This window comes from Podarcis pityusensis (genome assembly GCF_964106645.2).
Source record: "Podarcis pityusensis genome assembly, chromosome: 3".
NCBI lineage: Eukaryota > Metazoa > Chordata > Lepidosauria > Squamata > Lacertidae > Podarcis > Podarcis pityusensis.
Genome location: NC_138026.1, coordinates 82562362 through 82582324, shown reverse-complemented (window position 1 = coordinate 82582324; position 19963 = coordinate 82562362). Strand labels below are relative to the sequence as shown.

The 19963-nt window shown below is 41.6% G+C and overlaps 1 protein-coding gene across 1 annotated transcript in view; it reads left to right on the top strand.

Annotated features, from left to right (window-relative positions):
- LOC308473041 (uncharacterized protein) overlaps positions 1 to 17720 on the top strand; it is a 68958-nt gene extending 51238 nt beyond the window's left edge. The window contains exons 18-32 of the mRNA XM_080998289.1: positions 421 to 541; positions 2412 to 2662; positions 3729 to 3855; positions 4384 to 4481; positions 5919 to 5990; positions 7339 to 7435; positions 8922 to 8956; positions 9122 to 9193; positions 10194 to 10313; positions 11039 to 11164; positions 12304 to 12484; positions 13101 to 13235; positions 14001 to 14099; positions 16763 to 16825; positions 16914 to 17720. Of these exons, the coding sequence (XP_080854415.1) occupies positions 421 to 541; positions 2412 to 2662; positions 3729 to 3855; positions 4384 to 4481; positions 5919 to 5990; positions 7339 to 7435; positions 8922 to 8956; positions 9122 to 9193; positions 10194 to 10313; positions 11039 to 11164; positions 12304 to 12484; positions 13101 to 13235; positions 14001 to 14099; positions 16763 to 16825; positions 16914 to 17021 (1705 nt within the window). The 3' untranslated portion in view covers positions 17022 to 17720. The remainder of the gene's footprint in view (positions 1 to 420; positions 542 to 2411; positions 2663 to 3728; positions 3856 to 4383; positions 4482 to 5918; positions 5991 to 7338; positions 7436 to 8921; positions 8957 to 9121; positions 9194 to 10193; positions 10314 to 11038; positions 11165 to 12303; positions 12485 to 13100; positions 13236 to 14000; positions 14100 to 16762; positions 16826 to 16913) is intronic.
- Positions 17721 to 19963: the final 2243 nt, after the last annotated feature.

Here is a 19963-nt window from a genome sequence, read left to right as displayed (position 1 = left end):
TGTCCCTCTCTTGCAGATAGGTTAGCAAACTATCCTTAGAAGCTGCACTGTTGAACCCACCTACGCTCCAGACAGCTGCTTGAAACAGCATCTAATTTAGTAGGATGGCTTACTGTGGCTCTCCAGATGTTTTTGGACCCTGGCTCCCAAGGCAGCATGGCTGATTGTCAGGGATGATGGGCGTTGTACTCTAAAACATATAGAGGGCACATGCTTGGTGAATGGAGCCTTATAGGACAAAAAAGGGAAGCTAGCATTAGGCACACTTTACAAATAATAGGAATGAGAGATTTACAGGAGCAAACTATCCAGGTATTTCCCATTTCTGTTTATCCAGCATATAAGACTTAAAGCATAAAATTCAATCTGCAAGCATATTTTGCGGACTGTGGGCTTTGAACTCTCTCTTTTTCACTGCAGATTCACTGTAGCAGTTGAAATAGATGGAAAGCAGTATAGCCGAGCAACAGGTAAAAGCAAGAAGGAGGCAAAAGATCATGCAGCATTCTTAGCTTGGGAGTCCATACAACAAGAACTGCCAGTAAGTAGACCATAAAGGATACATGTCAAGACATACAAATAATCTAGAAAACAGAAAAGAGCCTTTGATCTTGAGGTATACTAAAAAAAAAACCAATCTTGTACAGTGGTACCTCGGGTTACATACTCTTCAGGTTACAGGCTCCACTAACCCAGAAATATTACCTCGGGTTAAGAACTTTGTGCTTCAGGATGAGAACAGAAATTGTGCTCCGGCGGTGCGGCAGCAGCGGGAGGCCTGAAGTGGTGCTTCAGGTTAAGAACAGTTTCAGGTTAAGTACGGACCTCCGGAACGAATTAAGTACTTAACCCGAGGTACCACTGTATCTCATTCTGTTTTAACATCTGCCTGAAGCTGCTAGGAAATGCCATCTGTGGGCAGGGGTAGCTGGTAACGTTTTGAGGTGATATGGCTGCACTATTTAACCTTGCTGTTTCCATCACAATAGGATTTAGGAAAGTGTGCCATTGCACATGTGCAGAGTGCCATTGTCTCCTCCTCTCTTAAAAAAAACCAGTTATTATCTATGGATAGGGGGAAATATTCCAAGTACAATTTTCAGACAAAATTGACTTCATACATCTTATTTAGAAATTCAGCGATACCACATGTGGTAGGTTTTTAAATTAACTTCTATTATGTCTGAGATTTGGGGAAACATATTCCAAGTTTGTGGAAGGGTGTGGCTTCATATCTAGACAGGCATAGAAGCAAAACTCTTCATTTTAGAAATTCACTGAGAAACTCACAAAAGAACAAAGTAAAAATAATACTGATAGGATTTTGCTCCATCCCTGTGCATTTAAGATATACCCCCCACGGGGGTGGAGGAGCTTGATGAAAGCAAAGCCATACAGCATTTCTAGAAAATACTCTGGAACTGCTTGTGACTCAGATTTGCTCCAATTAGTCCTAACAATTTTTCTGCTTTGAGACTCATGGAAGTGACCTCTTTGCCATAGCTATGTTTTTGGATCAAGATTGGATGAGTGCTGCAGAGAACAGGAGATTGACAAACCTGCCTCTGTAAAGTCAAGGAAGTGTATAATGTTTGTGGAACAGGAAAGAGTTTATCTAGACTACATTACTACTTCCAGGGGCTGCCTTGGAAGATGGTTTGGAAATTTCAACTGACGTATTATATTACATACACAGAATGTCATATAATTCAAATTGCATTACAATAAAATGCAATGTAGGAAGTAAAATAAGCAAAAAAATTCCATTAAAAATCAGTATTTAATGTGAGCATGCTATGGACCACCTGAATGTAGCTTGTGGATCATTGGTGGTCCACATACCAGAGTTTGAGAACCCACGTCCTTATACAGCGGATGGTGATGAAGGTCTTTCAGGAAGCACTGCCGTCTCTTAAGTTGAACAATGATTCTTGGTCTGTTGATTCATACTATGTTGTCTCTCTTTGACCTGGACCTTTTGGTGTCAGCCTTCTTGCAGGTTGTGGGTGGCGTCACCACCTCCTTTGAAAACACTTAGTGTTCTTCTACAAGTCTTTCTGTGGAGGGTCCCTCAAGGAGATCCTCAGTGGCAATTCCAAGGGACGCTGCTTGGTCCCCTAGGTCTTCAGTCTATGGGGAGTTGGGTTCCTATATACCCAGTACCAGGTCAGAACTAGGAATGACACGCACCTATCCTGTATCAGGTCTAGCCTTCTGGCCTTTGCCTTGTATGCATATTGTTATTGCCATGTAACATTGCTAAATAAGAACAGTATTTTGTAAGGCCTGCTGCCAACTTAGAACATGAAACCCAAGGTAAGTACAGACCTCCCCATACCATGTAATAAGGAGGAATTCAGTGAGAAACCTCTCACTGTTCAAGCAAACTGACTTATACATATTGTTTACAGGCAGATCCTGTTTTAAGACCAGAGCAGCTGCTGCCTCCTCTGCCATCACCACAATATCCTGTTTTAAGACCACAGCAGCCGCTGCCCCCTCTGTCATCGCCACTATCTCAGTCGCCTGAGCCTGCTGCAAATCTGGCACAACCAGCTCCTTCACTTAACTATCTTGCCTTGCTCAATGAATATTCATCGAGAAACAAAGTGGTGGTTCAATATGTTTTGGTTTCTAAATCTGGCCTAGATCACATGCCAATGTAAGTTGTCATTAATAATTGATTTTTTTGTTGACTACTACTCTTGGCAACTTTTTTTGGTTAAACGTAAAGCTCTTAGTGATTTGTCGATAATAGTAGATGTCTTTTTGTTTTATTTGGGTGCCAGCTCATACTGAGGTTTTTTTAACTCCGGCTTTTGGGAATGGTTTGTGACATTTAGGAATTTCACCACTACTATGACTACTACTGGGATGTGGGTAGCGCTGTGGTCTAATCCACTGAGCCTCTTGTGCTTGCCGATCAGAAGGTTGGCAATTCGAATCCGCATGACAGGGTGAGCTCCCATTGCTCTGTCCCAGCTCCTGCCAACCTCAATTCAAAAGCACGCCAGTGTGAGTAGATAAATAGGTATCGCTGCAAAGAGAAGGTAAACGGTGTTTCCGTGCACTCTGGCTTCCGTCACAGTGTCTCATTGTGCCAGAATCGGTTTGGTCATGCTGGCCACGTGACCTGGAAAGCTGTCTGTGGACAAACACCCACTCCCTTGGCCTGAAAAGCGAGATTAGCGCCGCACCCCATAGTCACCTTTGACTGGATTTAACTGCGCAGGGGTTCTTTACCTTTATCTTACTACTATCACAACTATTATTATTGATTAAATTTATATACTGCCCGTCATTTATCTACCACTTTGGGATACCCTGACCTAAATAAAATAAAATGTAGGAAAATGATATGTGAGACAGGTGACAGGTGAGTTTGTAGTTTTCTATAGCCAAAGAAAGGCTTGAGGTCCCGATGCAAGGCTTTTTATTTCCCTCCACTTCCCACATGCCCTCAAAATGGAGGACCCTTCAGAGATTTTTTGAGCTTGTTCAGGGTGAAGAGAAAATGGAAGGGCCACTGTGCCTGTGTGGACTCTGCTCTGGTCATCCAATTTCTGACTCTTGACTATATGCTCACTTTTGTAACAAAAAGTTTTGCTTGAGGTCATTAGAACTTTGTATGGAGAATGGGTTCCTGCCCAAGGTCTATAGGATTGCTGCCACATCTACAACAGTGTATGCTAACTTATTTCCACCCTCCCGTCTGTTATGCCTTCTAGTTTTCACTGTGTCTGTAAAATTGATGATAAAGATTTTGGTGAGGGAACAGGAAATAATAAACAAACAGCAAAACGGAATGCAGCCAGGCAAGCGTATGAAAAGTTGAATGACCAAGCAACTTCAAGGGTATGTATTGCATATTAGAGGAAAACAACAGACTGTGTTTTTCATGTGTGACACTTTAATGTATTTTTAATCTTTATTGGAAGCCGCCCAGAGTGGTTGGGGAAACTCAGCCAGATGAGTGGGGTACAAATAAATTATTGTTGTTGTTGTTGTTGTTATTATTATTAATTGTCAGTGTAGCAAGTGGGCGTGTCCTATGAATCGTTTTGCCAGCTCTCACCAGCCCCAGCCAGCAATGTGATACTCATTGGGGTTGATGAGAATCATAGAATTGTAGAGTTGGAAGCTACCATGAGGGTCATGTAGTCCAACCCCCTGCAATGCAGGAATCTTTTGCCTGATGTGAGGGTTGAACCCATGACCCTGGAATTAGGGTCTACTGACTGAGAGTTATAGTCCAAAACATCTGGAGTGCACTGGGTTGGCCAAGGCTGGTTTAATCCCTTTCATTTCGTTGCCATTGTTACTTTTTGTTGCAGTAGATTTTTAAAATCCACGGTTAAGGTATAATTCCGAATTGTTTTTCAGGCAGAAAGAAGTGCTTCCCTTCCAAATAGTTCTACAAATAGTTCTAGAAATCCATCACACAGTAATTCCGAAGAATCATCACCAGAGGCATCTGGGACGTAAGTTAAACATTTAATGATGTCTCTTTAAAGTACTCTTATTCTAATTTTTTGTTGTTGATTTAATAGCGATGCTGTACAATATAGCATTCCATAATGAGCAAAAGGGACACTTACGTACAGTGGTGCCCCGCAAGACGAATGCCTCGAAAGACGAAAAACTCGCTAGACGAAAGAGTTTTCCGTTTTTTGAGTCGTTCCGCAAGACGAATTTCCCTATGGGCTTGCTTCGCAAGACGAAACGTCTTGCAAGTTCTTGCGAGTTTGTTTCCTTTTTCTTAAAGCCGCTAAGCCGTTAATAGCCACTAAGCCGTTAATAGCCGCTAAGCCGTTAATAGCCGCTAAGCCGCTAATAGTCGTGCTTTGCAAGACGAAAAAACCGCAAGACGAAGAGACTCGCGGAATGGATTAATTTCGTCTTGCGAGGCACCACTGTATAACATAGCCTTGTAAATGGAGAGGAAGGTGTGATTGGTAGCAATTGAAACAGTGCTTTATTAATGGTTGTATCACAGCTGTGGCCCTCCTTCCCACGGGAGGTTAGATTGTCCTCTTATTTATTTTGCCAACTTTTAATGTATTTTAATCTTGCCTGTATGTGGATCTCCTATTTCAAGCCTTGTGGTCTAGTGTGTGAACTGGGCTGCTCTTTCACTTTATGCAGTAGTTAAAAGTTCTTCAAATGGATTTTATACCTGCCTAATCTTTTGAGTAGTCCGTTTTTTGGAAGTATGTTGCAGCTGAAAATACTTAAACAAGCTTAGAAAAACCTGTTCGTTATACACTTCAGTTAAAGTTGTTATCCCTGCTTGAAGGTTTTGATTCAGACATTAAATCCATGGAGTTGCCTTTTTTTAAAAAAAATAAAAATCATAGCAAGCAGCAAAATCATCCTCTGTGCAAAAATAGAAATCTCTTGGAGAATAAAATACAGTGTTGCTGCACAGGAACCTCTGGAAGATAACAACTGCTGAAAAAGTAACATCATAAATGAAATTATTGAAATGTACAGGCAAACCAAATTGTTTTTGTATAATATGTCATATATTGATATCACATGGAAATCTGAAAGACAGGCAGTATGCTCATCAGCCTTAGGAATAATGGAAATTATGAAAACCAATCTGCTGAAAATGATTTTTGCCTTGATTCATCCCTGTAAAGCGAATGCTCTCCTCATCCTCTCTATGGTTTTCCCCCACAGGATATGCGGAAATGAAGGAAAATAATTAATTAACTTTATAACCCAAACTATTAAATAGAAACTTAAACGGTATTGAACTGTATTTGAGAACCATTGAGAATTGGTTTTACGTTGTCATTTATTCTTTACTTATATCGTTTTTGTTCCTTTTTTCCTTTCGTTATAAATTAAAACCAAAAGGAAGAAAAATACTGAAAGAATTCAAAACTGCTGTTTGGAAACTTGTATTTCAGGTCTGCTGAAGAGGCTGTGGACCTTGCTTCCAACAAATCGGATAGTATAGTTTTTCAAAGTATATATTCAAAGTAAGGAACAATTTCAGTGGCAATTTAAGAGTGGAGAAACAAATGGTGCTCGAGGAGAGTCTGCAGACTTTATCTAGTCTACAATTTCTGTCATTTTGGAAGGATTAGGACAGGGGTAGGCAACCTAAGGCCTGGGGGCTGGATGCGACCCAATCACCTTCTAAATCCGGCCCGCGGACAGTCCGGGAATCAGTGTGCATCTCTGGGTTATTTGTGGGGCCTGCCCGATGTTTTTACATGAGTAGAATGTGTGCTTTTATTTAAAATGCATCTCTGGGTTATTTGTGGGGCATAGGAATTCATTCATTCCCCCCCCCCCAAAAAAAAAATATAGTCCGGCCCACCACATGGTCTGAGGGACGGTGGACTGGCCCATGGCTGAAAAAGGTTGCTGACCCCTGGATTAGGAGGAGCATAAGGAAAGTGTGTGTCCAGGCAAACAAGTTCCTGTAGTTCAAGGATACATTCCAGCCTAGGCAAAAGAACTGGGGGAGGATGTGGAACAGAGCTACTGAGGGATGTCATCTGGAGAAGGACCCAAGGGCCAGCTAGTGAGACCTGCACTAGTATACAAACAGACTTCTCTTGACTTCAGAGCATTTATGGCACTTGAAGTGGATTTCTGGTTGTTCAAGATTAGGAAAGACCTGAGTAAATGCACCCCTCCAGGCCTCTTGGAAATCTCCTCAGGCCACATCCCACATTGGCCCAGTTTCACGCTCCCAAGTGTTTCTGCCTGGCTGGAATACCTCATTGAACTCTGGTGATGCCTTGTGCTAGTCTGGATGCAGAATACAGACGTGCATGTATGTGGATAGAAACCAGCTTCCTGCACCAAGGTAACATTTGCATTCCTTGATCTGCCAACTCTTGCCTCTGGTGCTGCAGGCTGTGGGCATGTGGGCCTCCAAAGGTTGCCCAGTAGGGAATGCAGCCCTCAGGCAGAAAAGCAGTCCCCACTCCTAAGGCAGAGGAGATAGTGAATGTGGAAGAGCAAGTGTTTTCCAAAAACGTGAACTAGAAACATAACCTAGGAGAGCCTGGGCACAACTGAGGCCTTAAAGAAAATGCTTTTTTAATGCTAAGTTACACTGTGGTGTTTTTCATATGCTTTGTCTTGCTTGTATAGTTGAACAGGCTTAAGTAAATATGCTACGCTCACAGGGATCATAATGGGCATGCTTTCTGGTTTTGATACAAGAAATGTGCCTATATTTTATTTGGTGGACCGTTTTTATACTTTACCAAAACAAAAAAACTGAACTACCTCCCCACCCTAAACTTCACTTCAAGATAGCCCTCCATAATTGGCAGATAATGCTGACATTCGTTTCAAATATTTCTGTAGTGGTACAGATCGGGATTCCAGTTGTAACCATGCAGCTGACAAACTTGCTAATCGGTTTGGTGCCATACAGCTCAATGAAGCTTCTCCATCCTCTCTGGTATGAAAACTTATTTTCTATTGCCATGACAGTATTAACTATTTGTTCTTGTTTGTGCGCGCTAAAATATTAATCCTGCTATAATTTCTTATAGGTCAGTACTGAATTGAAATACATTGGTCAGTCTGATGTAATTTTAAGTATGCTGCCTTTCTGCCAAATGGCTCCTAGGGTGGTGCACCAAGGAAATAGACAGAAGGAAAACTGGCCGGCAGCAGTGATGACCAGGGGATGGGCTCATTCCATTCCACTGGAATATCAGAATATGCCTTATAATGAGTTAAAACAGTGGTCCATCTTACTCAGTGCTGTACACATTGACTGGCAGCAACCCTCCAGCGTTTCAGATGGGATGTTCCCAGTCCTACCTGGAGGTGGAATCTGGGACCTTCCACATGCCAAGCAAGATGCTCTGCCACTCAGCTACAGCCCTTCCCCAGTTTCAGGTTACTGGCCCTCAAGTGTAGTCTGTTCAGTTCCGTTTTGTGTGAAATTTTTAAAAGAAGTACATAAAAAAAAAGTATATTTCAATGGTCTGCCTTTATGCACACTTTTAATGTAAAACACACAGTTTTTTCAATGCCATTGCCCCCATTTCCCTCTAAAATAACATTTTCTACACATCTTTTAGGCGGGTGGTGCTGTGGGTAAAACCTCAGTGCCTAGGGCTTGCCGATCGCATGGTCGGCGGTCCGAATCCCCGCTGCGGGGTGAGCTCCCGTCTTTCAGTCCCAGCTCCTGCCCACCTAGCAGTTCGAAAGCAGCCTTAAGTGCAAGTAGATAAATAGGTACCGCTTTATAGTGGGAAGGTAAACGGCGTTTCCGTGTGCTGCGCTGGTGCTGGCTCGCCAGAGCAGCTTCGTCACGCTGGCCACGTGACCCGGAAGTGTCTCCGGACAGCGCTGGCCCCCGGCCTCTTAAGTGAGATGGGCGCACAACCCTAGAGTTGGACATGACTGGCCCGTACGGGCAGGGGTACCTTTACCTTTACCTTACACATCTTTTGCATAAAATAGGTATTTTTGTGTGCAATCTTTGTACACTGAAACTTCATCGCAAAGTGTGGAGAAGTGTGTAATCCAAATGGGTGTTTTGTTCCAGTCAAATTCAGGAGCATCAGGTCAAGTCAGTCCATTACAAGAAATGGATCAAATCAACTTCTACATCCCTAGCTAAGGGGCAAAGTGCAGAAGCTATAAAGCAGCTAGTGACATGGGGTTGATTTTCCTGGGTTGTTTAACTCCTCAAATCTGGGAAGTTTGAGTTGAGGACTGTGGAGCTCCAACCAGTGGGAGCTTCCTCCTAACCAGGACCTCGTATGGCTCAGGAAACAGGAAAAATTTTCATGACCTGCAGTGGTCCTGTTTTTGAACTCTGATGCCTGACAATAACTGCATTCTGATTTTGAGTGGTCTTTTTAAGTTTTAAGCATTTGGCACTGTGGTAGAACTACAACATTAATTGTTTCTTCTTGATTTTGCCATAGGCAAGTCCCAAAGGTTCTGCTGTGAGACCTAAAAAGTATGTATTCATCTTTTGAAATGGATGCCCTTCATTCAATTGATTTATCGGTTAGTTAGGGGAGATGATTTAACATTTTAAAGTAAATGAGTACTTACAGATGTTCTTGTGTTTACTGCTCAAGTGTTACAAAGTTTCATTTCCTTTTTTTTTTTCTTTCCTAAGAAGAGAGACACCATTGGCACCGAAATTTTCAAAGCTGAATCGAAAGCAAAGCAAGTACACCATCAATGAAAAGTAAGGGTAGCCTTCAAAAGTGCGGCTGGTTTTTTAAAAAAAATAAGTTTCACCTTTTATACCTTTGAAATTTGAATTGAATTGAGACTACGTGGAAAGATGGTTTGTGAAGTACTGACATAAATGCAACTAGTCGTGTCCATGTTAGTGGTAGCTGGTGATTTTAACGCACGCATTGGTTCCTGTCCAAGTACACACACACCTTTCCATTTGCTGTCATGAAAAGGTCTGATCAAATTACAACAGCTGATCTCCTTTAACAAGCTGGTTGTTTAGTTGAGTGGCTGTTTTCTGTGTGTGAGCTATGCTGGTGTGTGTTGTTGTTTTTAATATTGTGTGTTAGGTTTTTTGTTTTTGTTTTTACTATTGATTATTGATAGCTGCTGTCAGGGAACTGCCATCAGCTCAGAGGCGAGAGATGGAAGGGCAGTTGTGTTATAGGGAGCCTCCGAAGATCTTGCAAAGGAGTTCCTTTTCTGGCGAGGAGGAAAGCCCCACCTCCAGTGGAGAAGAGGGGCAAGGACCAGAGGATGCTAGGGAGCCTGAGAAAACCGGAGAGGTGGGAATCACACCCTTGCCAGCGCCCATTCTGTACAGTAGTCTTCAGTCCAGGGAGGGGCAAAAAAGGCTGGGGGTGACACGACTTTTATGCTGGGGGAGTTACAAAGACCGACCACTCCTGGATTCTGCTAGCGATTGAGCCAGCCATGAACTTACGACGCTCTTCACTGTAAATAGTTTGCACCAAGAATAAAGCCTGGAAAAGACAGGTCGGAGTCTTGCCTGGTTACTCTCAAGCAACCACAGCAGCATCTGATAGCTGCCTTGTGCATTCCATGAATGACAGCAAATATACCCACTTCTAGTCTGCTTGGATACCTTGGCCGTGTGCCTTTATTTCATCATTAAATTAATAATTGTTGCGGCTATAATGCCATTGTAACACTTTTCAAAGATTTTGACATTTAACACTAAGACTTGCCTTCATTTTTGGAACCAGGTTTCTGGACGAATTTGAAGATATACAGAAAATTAAATCTGGTGGATATGGAACCGTTTTCAAGGCAAAACATTTCTTTGATCGTCGATTATTAGCTGTCAAACGAGTCAAGCTTCTTGTGTAAGTTACCTTGTGTTTGCTTATTATTTTATTTAAGCTAATTTAAGATTTAACAATTTGTGCTGTTTTCCACATGTGAAATTATTTTAGTTCTAATTTTAGAGGAATCGCTGGGCACTGTAAGTCAAAGTTTAAAAGAGTTAGGCTCAACAGTGGCTCAGTTGCTAATGCAGGAGTAGTCAATGTAGTGCCATCATCCCTGGATGACCAGGGCTGATCGGAGTTGAAGTCCATCAACCACTGTGCTAATCCATGAACAAGTGACTGGGTTAAGAACATGCCATTTGCCTTTCTGTTGCTGGGCTCTATGTTGTAACGAGAATAAATATGGTTGTATCCAACTAAATTCTATTTAGAGTCGACCTAAGCATTCCAAATCAGAAGCCCTTTTTAAAAAAGTGGTCTAAAAATAATCCCCTTTCCTCTTTACAGTACAGACCACTCTCAACTTAAGCTGGGGTTACGTACTGGGTACAGCATGTAGAACCAAAATCGCATATAGTCAAAATACATTGGGTCCAATGGCGGGTGGACCATTGCCAAAGTCTTTTTTGCCTCCCCCTTTTATTTTTTATTTTAATTTGTCACACACATAACTTTGAATGGGTACAGGTTAAATGCATGTAAGTTGTGAGTTACCTGTTCACATATTTAGGGTTTGTTTTGCATACATTTTTAACAATACTCTTTTCCCCTTCTGACCCCCTTCCCCCACCCCAAACCAGAGGAGAAGAAGAATCAAAAAAGGAAGTACAAGCCTTAGCAAAGCTTGAGCATGAATATATTGTTCGATATTATAATTGTTGGATTGGGAAAGATAATATCCCATCGCCAGAGGATAGTGACCAGAGGTAATTCCACTGCGTAATTAGAATGTCTCTAAGGTGCCATGTATTCTTGTTTTTTGCGTAAACCAGGGGTGGATAAGATTTTGGCTTTATTGGCCAGATCAGCTTTGTGACATCCCATGTTGATAGTCGCGTTCTCTTGCCCACCTGTCAGAATCACTTGCATAGGGTTCAGAAGTGCCTGAGAGTCAGCTGACTGTCAGGCCTGTGCTTAGCACTCAAAGGACCGAGCAAAAGACTGGCAACTCGCTTTCTCCTCCTCCACCGCCTCCCACTAGCTGACGTTTATTATTTTTTGTGGGTGGTCATTTTTATCGGGTTCCTATTCTAACTTTTGCATTGTTAATGTTATTGCCCTAAGACCCTTGGAGGCCTTTATTTAAAAATAGAGACAAATTAAAGACATAAATAATAAACTAAGCATTTTGGCAGTGGCTTCACTTTAGGACCTGGCCTCTTCTTATTTATTTTATTTATTACTATATTTTGCTTGTCAGTTCACTGCCTAACTCTAAGAACAGTTGTAGCTGTAGGTAAATTCTCTTGGTCCCAGAATCATTTCCCATAAATAAATATGATGGTGCTAGGATCCAACTCTCTCACTAGAGGCCCTGGTGACCTCAGTGGCTAGGCATACATTTTACCAGCTAAACAATAATAATAAAAAAACTTAAAACAAATCCTTATTTCATGATGAATAGTCTTTAGAGACTATAATGTAACTTAAGTAGAAAACTATTTTTAGAAATATTTTTCCTCCAAAAGCATTTTATTTTAAAAATCCGATTAATTTTTTTTTAAAAATCCAATTTAAATTTTAAAAAAACTTTGATTTTTAGCCTCCCTGCTTTGCTGCCTCATCCTCATTGTGCCATCCAGCATAGATTTTCCAGGTAGTGCAGGGCCTCTTATAGTCTGGCCCAAAGGAGGTGGCAAAACTGATGGTAGCTGTCTCTGACTTTGCAAAGTGTTTTGAGGATAAAATCGCTTGCACCCCCCCCCCCCGGATCATGACTGCTGTTACAACAGATGAATCTAAAGGGTTACAGAGCACTGTTTAGTCTTGTTGTGTTGGATGAGTTAGTAAAACTTGAGGATGTGAACAAGGTGCTTGGATCAGTCATCTGTTTTATTTTTTGCAGGGTGGAAGCTGACTGCCTTTTCATAGTGATGGAATATTGTGAAAAGGGGACACTTAAAGATTGGATTAGTAAGAAACATGCAAAGGAAAGCTATCATGAAGATGTCAAAATTAAATTCCAGCAAATAGTGGAAGGGGTTGCATATATTCATTCTCAAAACTTAATTCATCGAGATCTCAAGGTATGCAGATGAGACGATTACAATATCAGGTGTGAATGATAAAAAGTAAAATATGAACTATTTCATTCCTTTATTTCTCATAAATGGCAATGGTAAGAAAAACCTCAGGAGAAATTTTTGGCATAGCATCAGTTTTTGGTTCCTCTTCTTCAATTGTCATCCAGTATTGTTAGGTTGGGTCTATGTAGGCTTCTCAGTATTGCAAGTGGCATGAATTCCACATGGAGGTAATTTCAGACCAACACTTCTTCATAACATCATTACTTTTAGATCAATACTACCTCATCTCTTGCTGTGGCAAGGTATTTTAAAGCTGACCCACTTGTTTTATTTGCTCTCCTGCTAATAATTCAATTGATGTATTTGTTTTATTTTATTAGTTCAGTTGTATTGGGGGTGGGCTTAATCTGGAATATACTTCGAGTACAAGGTAGACGTTTTCATTTTGAGGGGAACTTGAAAGGCACAGCAGATTCTTTAAAAAAGCAAATAAGAAGCTGAGGTGGTTCAGACCCTGCAGGATAACTGTTGAGTAGACCATGATGACTCACCCAGAGTTTAATGACTTTTACATCTGAGTATTTTGTTTTTTTGTTTCTCTCTGCCCTCCCCCCAGCCAATAAATATATTAATGTCTAGAGACAATAAAATAAAAATTGGTGATTTTGGGCTGGTAACCACAGGTGTAGATGACCATTCAGTACAGCGAACAGAAAAGAGGGGAACACTACTATACATGGCTCCTGAACAGGTAATACTTTTAATATTGGATACATGCATTTGCAATGCCACTTTTCTCCAAGGGCAGTTGTAAATTTGTTCTGCGTACACAAGTGCACACTCATAGTGACCATCATCATCATCACCCCCAAGAAAAATGCTTATGCCCCTGTGGAGATGGCAGTACCGAATCGGTGGTGCATGCCCTTCTGGCTTACCCTCTTTATAAAGACATGAGGAATGAGATTATCACCCCTCTTTTATTGTCTATTCCGGGGTGCCCAACCACTGCCACAGTGTCCTTTCTCTTGGCAGATCAAGATGAGCAGGTGACAGCAAAGGTTGCAAGGTTTTTAGCTGGGGCAATCAGAATAAGATCCACTATTTGACTACTGATTCAAAACCCTAAAATGTATTTTATATAATTGATTTTTTATTTCTATTCTTTTTATATCGTATTTATATCGTATTGTTTTATTGCTATGGCCGATGGCTGACAGAAATAAAGATTCATTCATTCATCACCACCATCACCACCCCATTATTACAACAACAACTCCTCTAAGTTAGGTTAGACTGAGAGGGAATGGCCGTCTCCAAGTCATTCTGCTAGCTTGATGACTGAGTGGAGAATTGAGAAAGAACCAACTGCCTTGATCCTGTAGTTAGTTTTCAGGGGGGGAAATGTCAAAATGTGCTTTGAAGTGCATAAGGCCTATATGCTTAAGCGCTATGAAAAGTTCCTGTTAGAGCATGTTCTTATGACCTAATGTGTTCATGTTTGCATTGTTCACAGGTGGGGAACAAATACGGAAAGGAAGTGGATATCTTTCCGTTAGGATTAATTTTATTCGAAATGCTTTACAGATTCCAAACTTTTCATGAGAAACCTGAGGTAAATCTGAAAAGTTTTGTTAACAGCACATATTTTTTTTCCTCAGAAATGCATAGAAAATATGTATGCACAACCAGGGCTCCAAAAAGTTGAGGGGATGAAAGGGGCAGGACAGAAGGATGAAGGGGCATGTTCATGTGTCTATGCATTCTTGCTAATGGACAGTAGTCTAGAAAAGCTGACCTTTTGGAGTTCCTTCCTTCATAGTCTGGGGAATAGCAGCAGAGTTGTTAGGGGGACCTTTGGGACGCGGGTGGCGCTGTGGGTAAAACCTCAGCGCCTAGGACTTGCCGATCGCATGGTCGGCGGTTCGAATCCCCGCGGCAGGGTGAGCTCCCGTTGTTCGGTCCCAGCTCCTGCCCACCTAGCAGTTCGAAAGCAGCCTTAAGTGCAAGTAGATAAATAGGTACCGCTTTATAGCGGGAAGGTAAACGTCTGGTGCCGGTTCGCCAGAGCAGCTTCGTCACGCTGGCCACGTGACCCGGAAGTGTCTGCGGACAGCGCTGGCTCCCGGCCTCTAGAGTGAGATGAGCGCACAACCCTAGAGTCTGTCAAGACTGGCCCGTATGGGCAGGGGTACCTTTACCTTTTGTTAGGGGGACAGGGGAAGTTTTGCTGGGGAGAACAACCAACTGGCCGCTGCCTCCTCCATCCACTTACCACAGAGCGCACAGGATGCAGGTTTGTTGCCTTAGATGCTGGCAGTTGTTTTGCGTGATACAAATGCAGCTTGTATAAATGGTACATCTCCATTCTAGGTCACCAGAAAGTTGCTTTGCTCTTGTCTTTCTTGCTCCTGCTCTGTCACTCCCTCTCGCAGATACACACCATGAGAGAGCAGGCCAGATAGAGCTTGTTGTGCAGGGAGATGAAAGGCATGGGTTTCAGATGAATTGCCTCCCCCTTCCCAATTTGAGACCAAGAATCTCCACTACACCCCAGCCCATGAAGCATCATGGTTTTTAGCAAGCAAATTATATTATATTTTTAAAAACCTGTATCTGAAAAGTATTATGTTTAACGTTACTGCTTTCTAAAGAAACCCAAAACTTTTCAGGAATTGCCACCAACTGGCCTGCTCAAGGAAAGGTTTGCTTCTATAAATTCAAGAGGCTGCTTCTGAGGTGTGTGTCTTTTTGCAAAAGGAACCTCAATCCAAATTTATTACCAGCCTTTCCTCCTGTTGAGGAATGGGAAATGCAAACCAGCCATTCACCCCTTCCTTCAAACAGTTCCTTAAGCAATGTTGTTTTACTAAATTGGAAAATGGAATTGAGACATAGAACATTGAGAGTCTGCAAGTGCTCCAGCTGTTATGGAGTCCTACCAATGTTTCTCATTCTGCTCCCAAATGTTTTTTGAAAATGAAAATGAAAAATATCCCATTTGCAGACTTTGTTGTAATCATTAACTCTCCCTTCAGGCATTTTTCTCACTTGATTTATGATTGTGATGAAGGGGCAATGGCAGGCTCTGCCCCTCCCTTTTCATGTGTCCCTTGAATGCCTGAATGAAGCCCCTATGAGTACACACGAGGGCCCTCCAATAAATGTGTGGCATGGAGGAGTTCTTCATGTTTGTTTGTTTATTGAAGATAGGCTCCCTCAAACTCGACCCTCCAGATGTTTTGAGACTACGATTCCCATCATCCCAGACCACTGGTCCTGCTTGCTAGGGATCATGTGAGTTGTAGGCCAAAAACATCTGGAGGGCCAAGTTTGAGGAAGCCTAATTTAAGACCTTTATATACTGCTTTTAATTTATAAATTCACACATCTCAAAGTAATTTGCTATATATATATATATATATATATATATACACACACACTAAGTTAAGTAACAGTGAAACAGCAATAGTTTTCAACACAAGTGGAACAAGGATGTTTATGTCTTCGGACACCAAACATTAGGGGTTTTCCCCCCAGGGCTCTTAACTCATTAGGAAGTTCCTTAACTGTTTCAGTCTTCCAGATGTCTTGAACCCCAACTGAATCATGAGTTGCTTCCTTCATGTATCACTGCTACAAAGTTTTATCAAACTGCCTTGAAACTTGGGGCATTGTGTGTTTGTAGGGAGAACAGGGTAATGAAATGCAGAACCTTCAGATACAGTGGTACCTCCGGTTAAGAACTTAATTCGTCTGGAGGTCCGTTCTTAACCTGAAACGGTTCTTAACCTGAAGCACCACTTTAGCTAATGGGGCCTCCTGCTGCCGCCGCGCTGCCAGAGGACGATTTCTGTTCTCATCCTGAAGCAAAGTTCTTAACCCGACGTACTATTTCTGGGTTAGTGGAGTCTGTAACCCGAAGCGTATGTAACCTGAGGTACCACTGTACTTTGCAGTAAGTGCTGTGAGTCCCTGTTGCTGAAAGAACCCAGGCTTCATTTTGAAGAGAGTCTTTTATCCTTTTGGCATATCCCAAACGGGTATCAGTGATATTACTACACGATATTGGATGTTCCATTCCATGCAAGAAGAATGAAGTGTGTATGCACACTCAACCCCTGTTCCTTTATCCCATGTACAAATGTGGAAGGAATTCAGTTTTCCATGTTTGGGAACTTGGGCAGCTGTTTGTGTCAAAATGGCAGCTTTGAACTTGGCCAGTGAAAATTGCATCACACGAGGTAGTCTTAAGTGACATTGTGTATTATTTTTCAGAGATTCGAGAACATAAAGGAAGGCGAATTTCCAGAACCGTTTACAAAGGAGTTTCCAGAAGAGGTATACTGTGGCAAAGCATTTTTTATAGGTTGTCTTTTCCATGCTTGTTGTAATTTAAAATAAAAAACAATCTCTCCTTTGTTTGCAGGTATCTCTAATTAAGAAACTGCTTTCAAAAGTGCCATCTGACAGACCATCGGCACCTGCCATTTTGCATATTTTAAAGAAAAGGCAGTATAGCCCACACACTTGTTAACCTGTCCAAACACAACTGCAGAATTTTGGTCTAAAGGTAGTGGTTCCTTTTGCTGTTGCTAATATTGAAAATCTCGTCTGAATCAAAACTGTGGCACCTGGAAATTTAACTCTGGATTGCCTCTTGCTATATGTTCTGCTGTGGCCTTTGAGGGGAGCTGCAGGGTGCTCTTGTGGAGGCAAAATTTCTCTGAAGCCAGAACTAGACGCCTGTGCCTTGTATGTGTGGCTGTCTTTAAAAACTGTCCTGCTTTCTCATGGGAGGCTCAGCCTCAGTGGCTGGAAGCCCATTTTACAAGCTGTGACAGATATGGTCATTCCTGGACTGAGAGAACTTGACCACAGTGGTTCAGGCATTGGTGACTTCAAGGTTAGATTACTGCAGTGCACTCCTTGAACTTGATTCGCAATATGCTGTTAGTGCACAATGCTAGCAGGAAGAGATCCTCTGCATAGAACAGCTTTGCTCAAAGAACTGCACTGGCTGTCCATTTACTACCAGGCCAGGTTCAAGGTGTTAGTATTAGGGGTAGGATCACCTTTCAAGAATGCTTCAATCTACATTAACCCGCACTGTTACAGGTGCCTCATAATACTTATAAGACATCAATCTTTACTGCAGCGGCACCTTCACTTTGAAACTCGCAGACTGTTGACATCAGGCAGGTGCCTTCATCACATTCTTTTTGGCATCTGCGTAGAACACATTTGTTTACGCAAGCGTGTCCAGATACGTAGAAGCCACATGTGCTTTCTCTCTTTTTAGGTATGGGTTCTTTTAAGCAACTTTTCAATGTTTTTAAATACCTGTGCTTTTTGTTGAGATTTTTAAAGTGTTTTATTTCATTTTTTTGTAAACTGCTTAGAGGTTTTCTTACAATCAAGTGGTATATAAATTTTGTGGGTTTTTTGTTTTTTTCTATTTGGTTTCTGCCAGGAGAGTTCTTTTACTTTTTATCTGCAAGATTGTTTGTTTCCAAAATTCCACCTATTTTATTGATGGGTCATCATATGCATTTAATAATTACTAGTAATAAATAATAAAGGAAAATAATATGAGTGACATAATATGAGGCTTTTGAAGTAATCGAGGTTTTGGAGCTCTCTCTGCTTGGAAGCCTGTGTTAAAAACCTAGCTGTGGTTTGGTAAGACATAGGAAGCTGCCTTATACTCAGTTGACCCATTGGTTCATCAATATTGTCTACTTTGATGAGCAGCAAGTCTTGAGGATTTCAGATGATGTTTTCCCAGCCCTGCTGGGAATTGAACAGAGCATATGCTCTCCCCTGAGCCCTTTTTGTCTGGACACTTTGCTTTTAAGCATAAGGATGATAAAGGGAAACCTGTTTTTCTGTCAGACTTAATTCCTTTCCTGCAATACAACCTAGAAAAAAAAAATGGAAGGTATCCAAATCAGAACTTTTTTGGAAGGTATCCAAATCAGAACTGTTTTTTTTAAAAAATAATGATTCATGATAGATTGTATTCATAAAAAATATTTGTATATCACTGCATCATTTTTTACACACACACACACACACACACACACACACACACACACTGGTACCTTGGTTTACGAACTTAATCCGTTCCAGAAGTCCGTTCTTAAACCAAGGCGCGCTTTCCCTAATGAGGCCTCCCACCGCCGGTGCCCTTCTACCGTTCAGATTCTGTTCTTATACCAAGGTAAAGTTCTCAAACCAAGACACTATTTCTGGTTTTGCGGAGTTTGTAAAGCAAATCGTTCTTAAACCAGACTGTTCTTAAACCAAGGCACCACTGTATAGCAAAGTGGTTTACAGCAAAAGATAATAATACAATAGAAACTTAAACAGACATCAACTAACCATTGTGGATGGATGTCTTGTTAAATGCCTTCATAGGCTGAGAGGAACAGAAACATTTTCAGCAGGCATTTAAAAGTTGGGCTGATGGCTCTTAAGGGGTTTCTTGTCAAATGAGCCTCTTGGGGAACAAGCAAAGATGCTCCTGCAGGTGATCTCAAGTGATTGAGCTGGGATAAAAGAGTTCCAGGCAATCCCTGAGGTACCCTGGACCAAAGTTGTTCAGGATTTTATAAACACGCAAGAATCCTGAGCAGTAATGGGAAGCCAGTACAGTTGTTTAACAATGCTGTGTTGTGTGCTCTCAAGCAGAGCCCCAGCTGGAGCTTCTGAACCAAACCTAAGGGCAGCCCCACAAAGAGCAACATTACAGTAATCCAGCCTTGAGGTTACCAACACATGGGCTACAGTAGTCAGGCGATCCCTGTACATGAATAGCCATAGTTTATGAACCACACGAAGCTGGTAAAAGGCACTTGTAGCCACAAAGGATGCTTGAATCTCTGGTGACAAAGATGTATCCAGGAGTATCCCCAAGCTACATGCAACCCCATCCAGAACTAGTGACTTCCCAAACATGGGAACCACCCATCCAAAGAGCCCCAGTCTTGCCAGGGTTCATATACGCTTTATTGACCTCATCCAGTCCACCAGTGCATCCAGACAACAGTCAAAAGCTTTCAAAGCCTCTCTTGATTTGGATTTTACAAGCCATGTGAAAATAACTTGGTGAAATCTATGGAGTTTGTGCTGTGAATAATTCATTGCAAAGGGATGTTTTTAACAGCTAGGATTTGATGAGTTTTTTATACCATAAAGCTGCAGCTGTGTCAACTTACTCCTGAGTAATTCCATTGCACCTAGTTCACAGGGAACAGCTTTTTGGTGCCATCATCCAACACTAGAGGAGAATATTCACACTGGATTCCGGATGAAACCGAATCTATTGTAAATCTTTAACTTGAATTCTTTCATGGAACTTTGTAGTGAATATTAAATTTGTTTTTAAATCACTGGTACAGTGTTAAGAAGCACATTTTACAATATAATTTTTCAACCGAAGCATGTATTTCTCGTGTATGCATGGCTTATGCTACT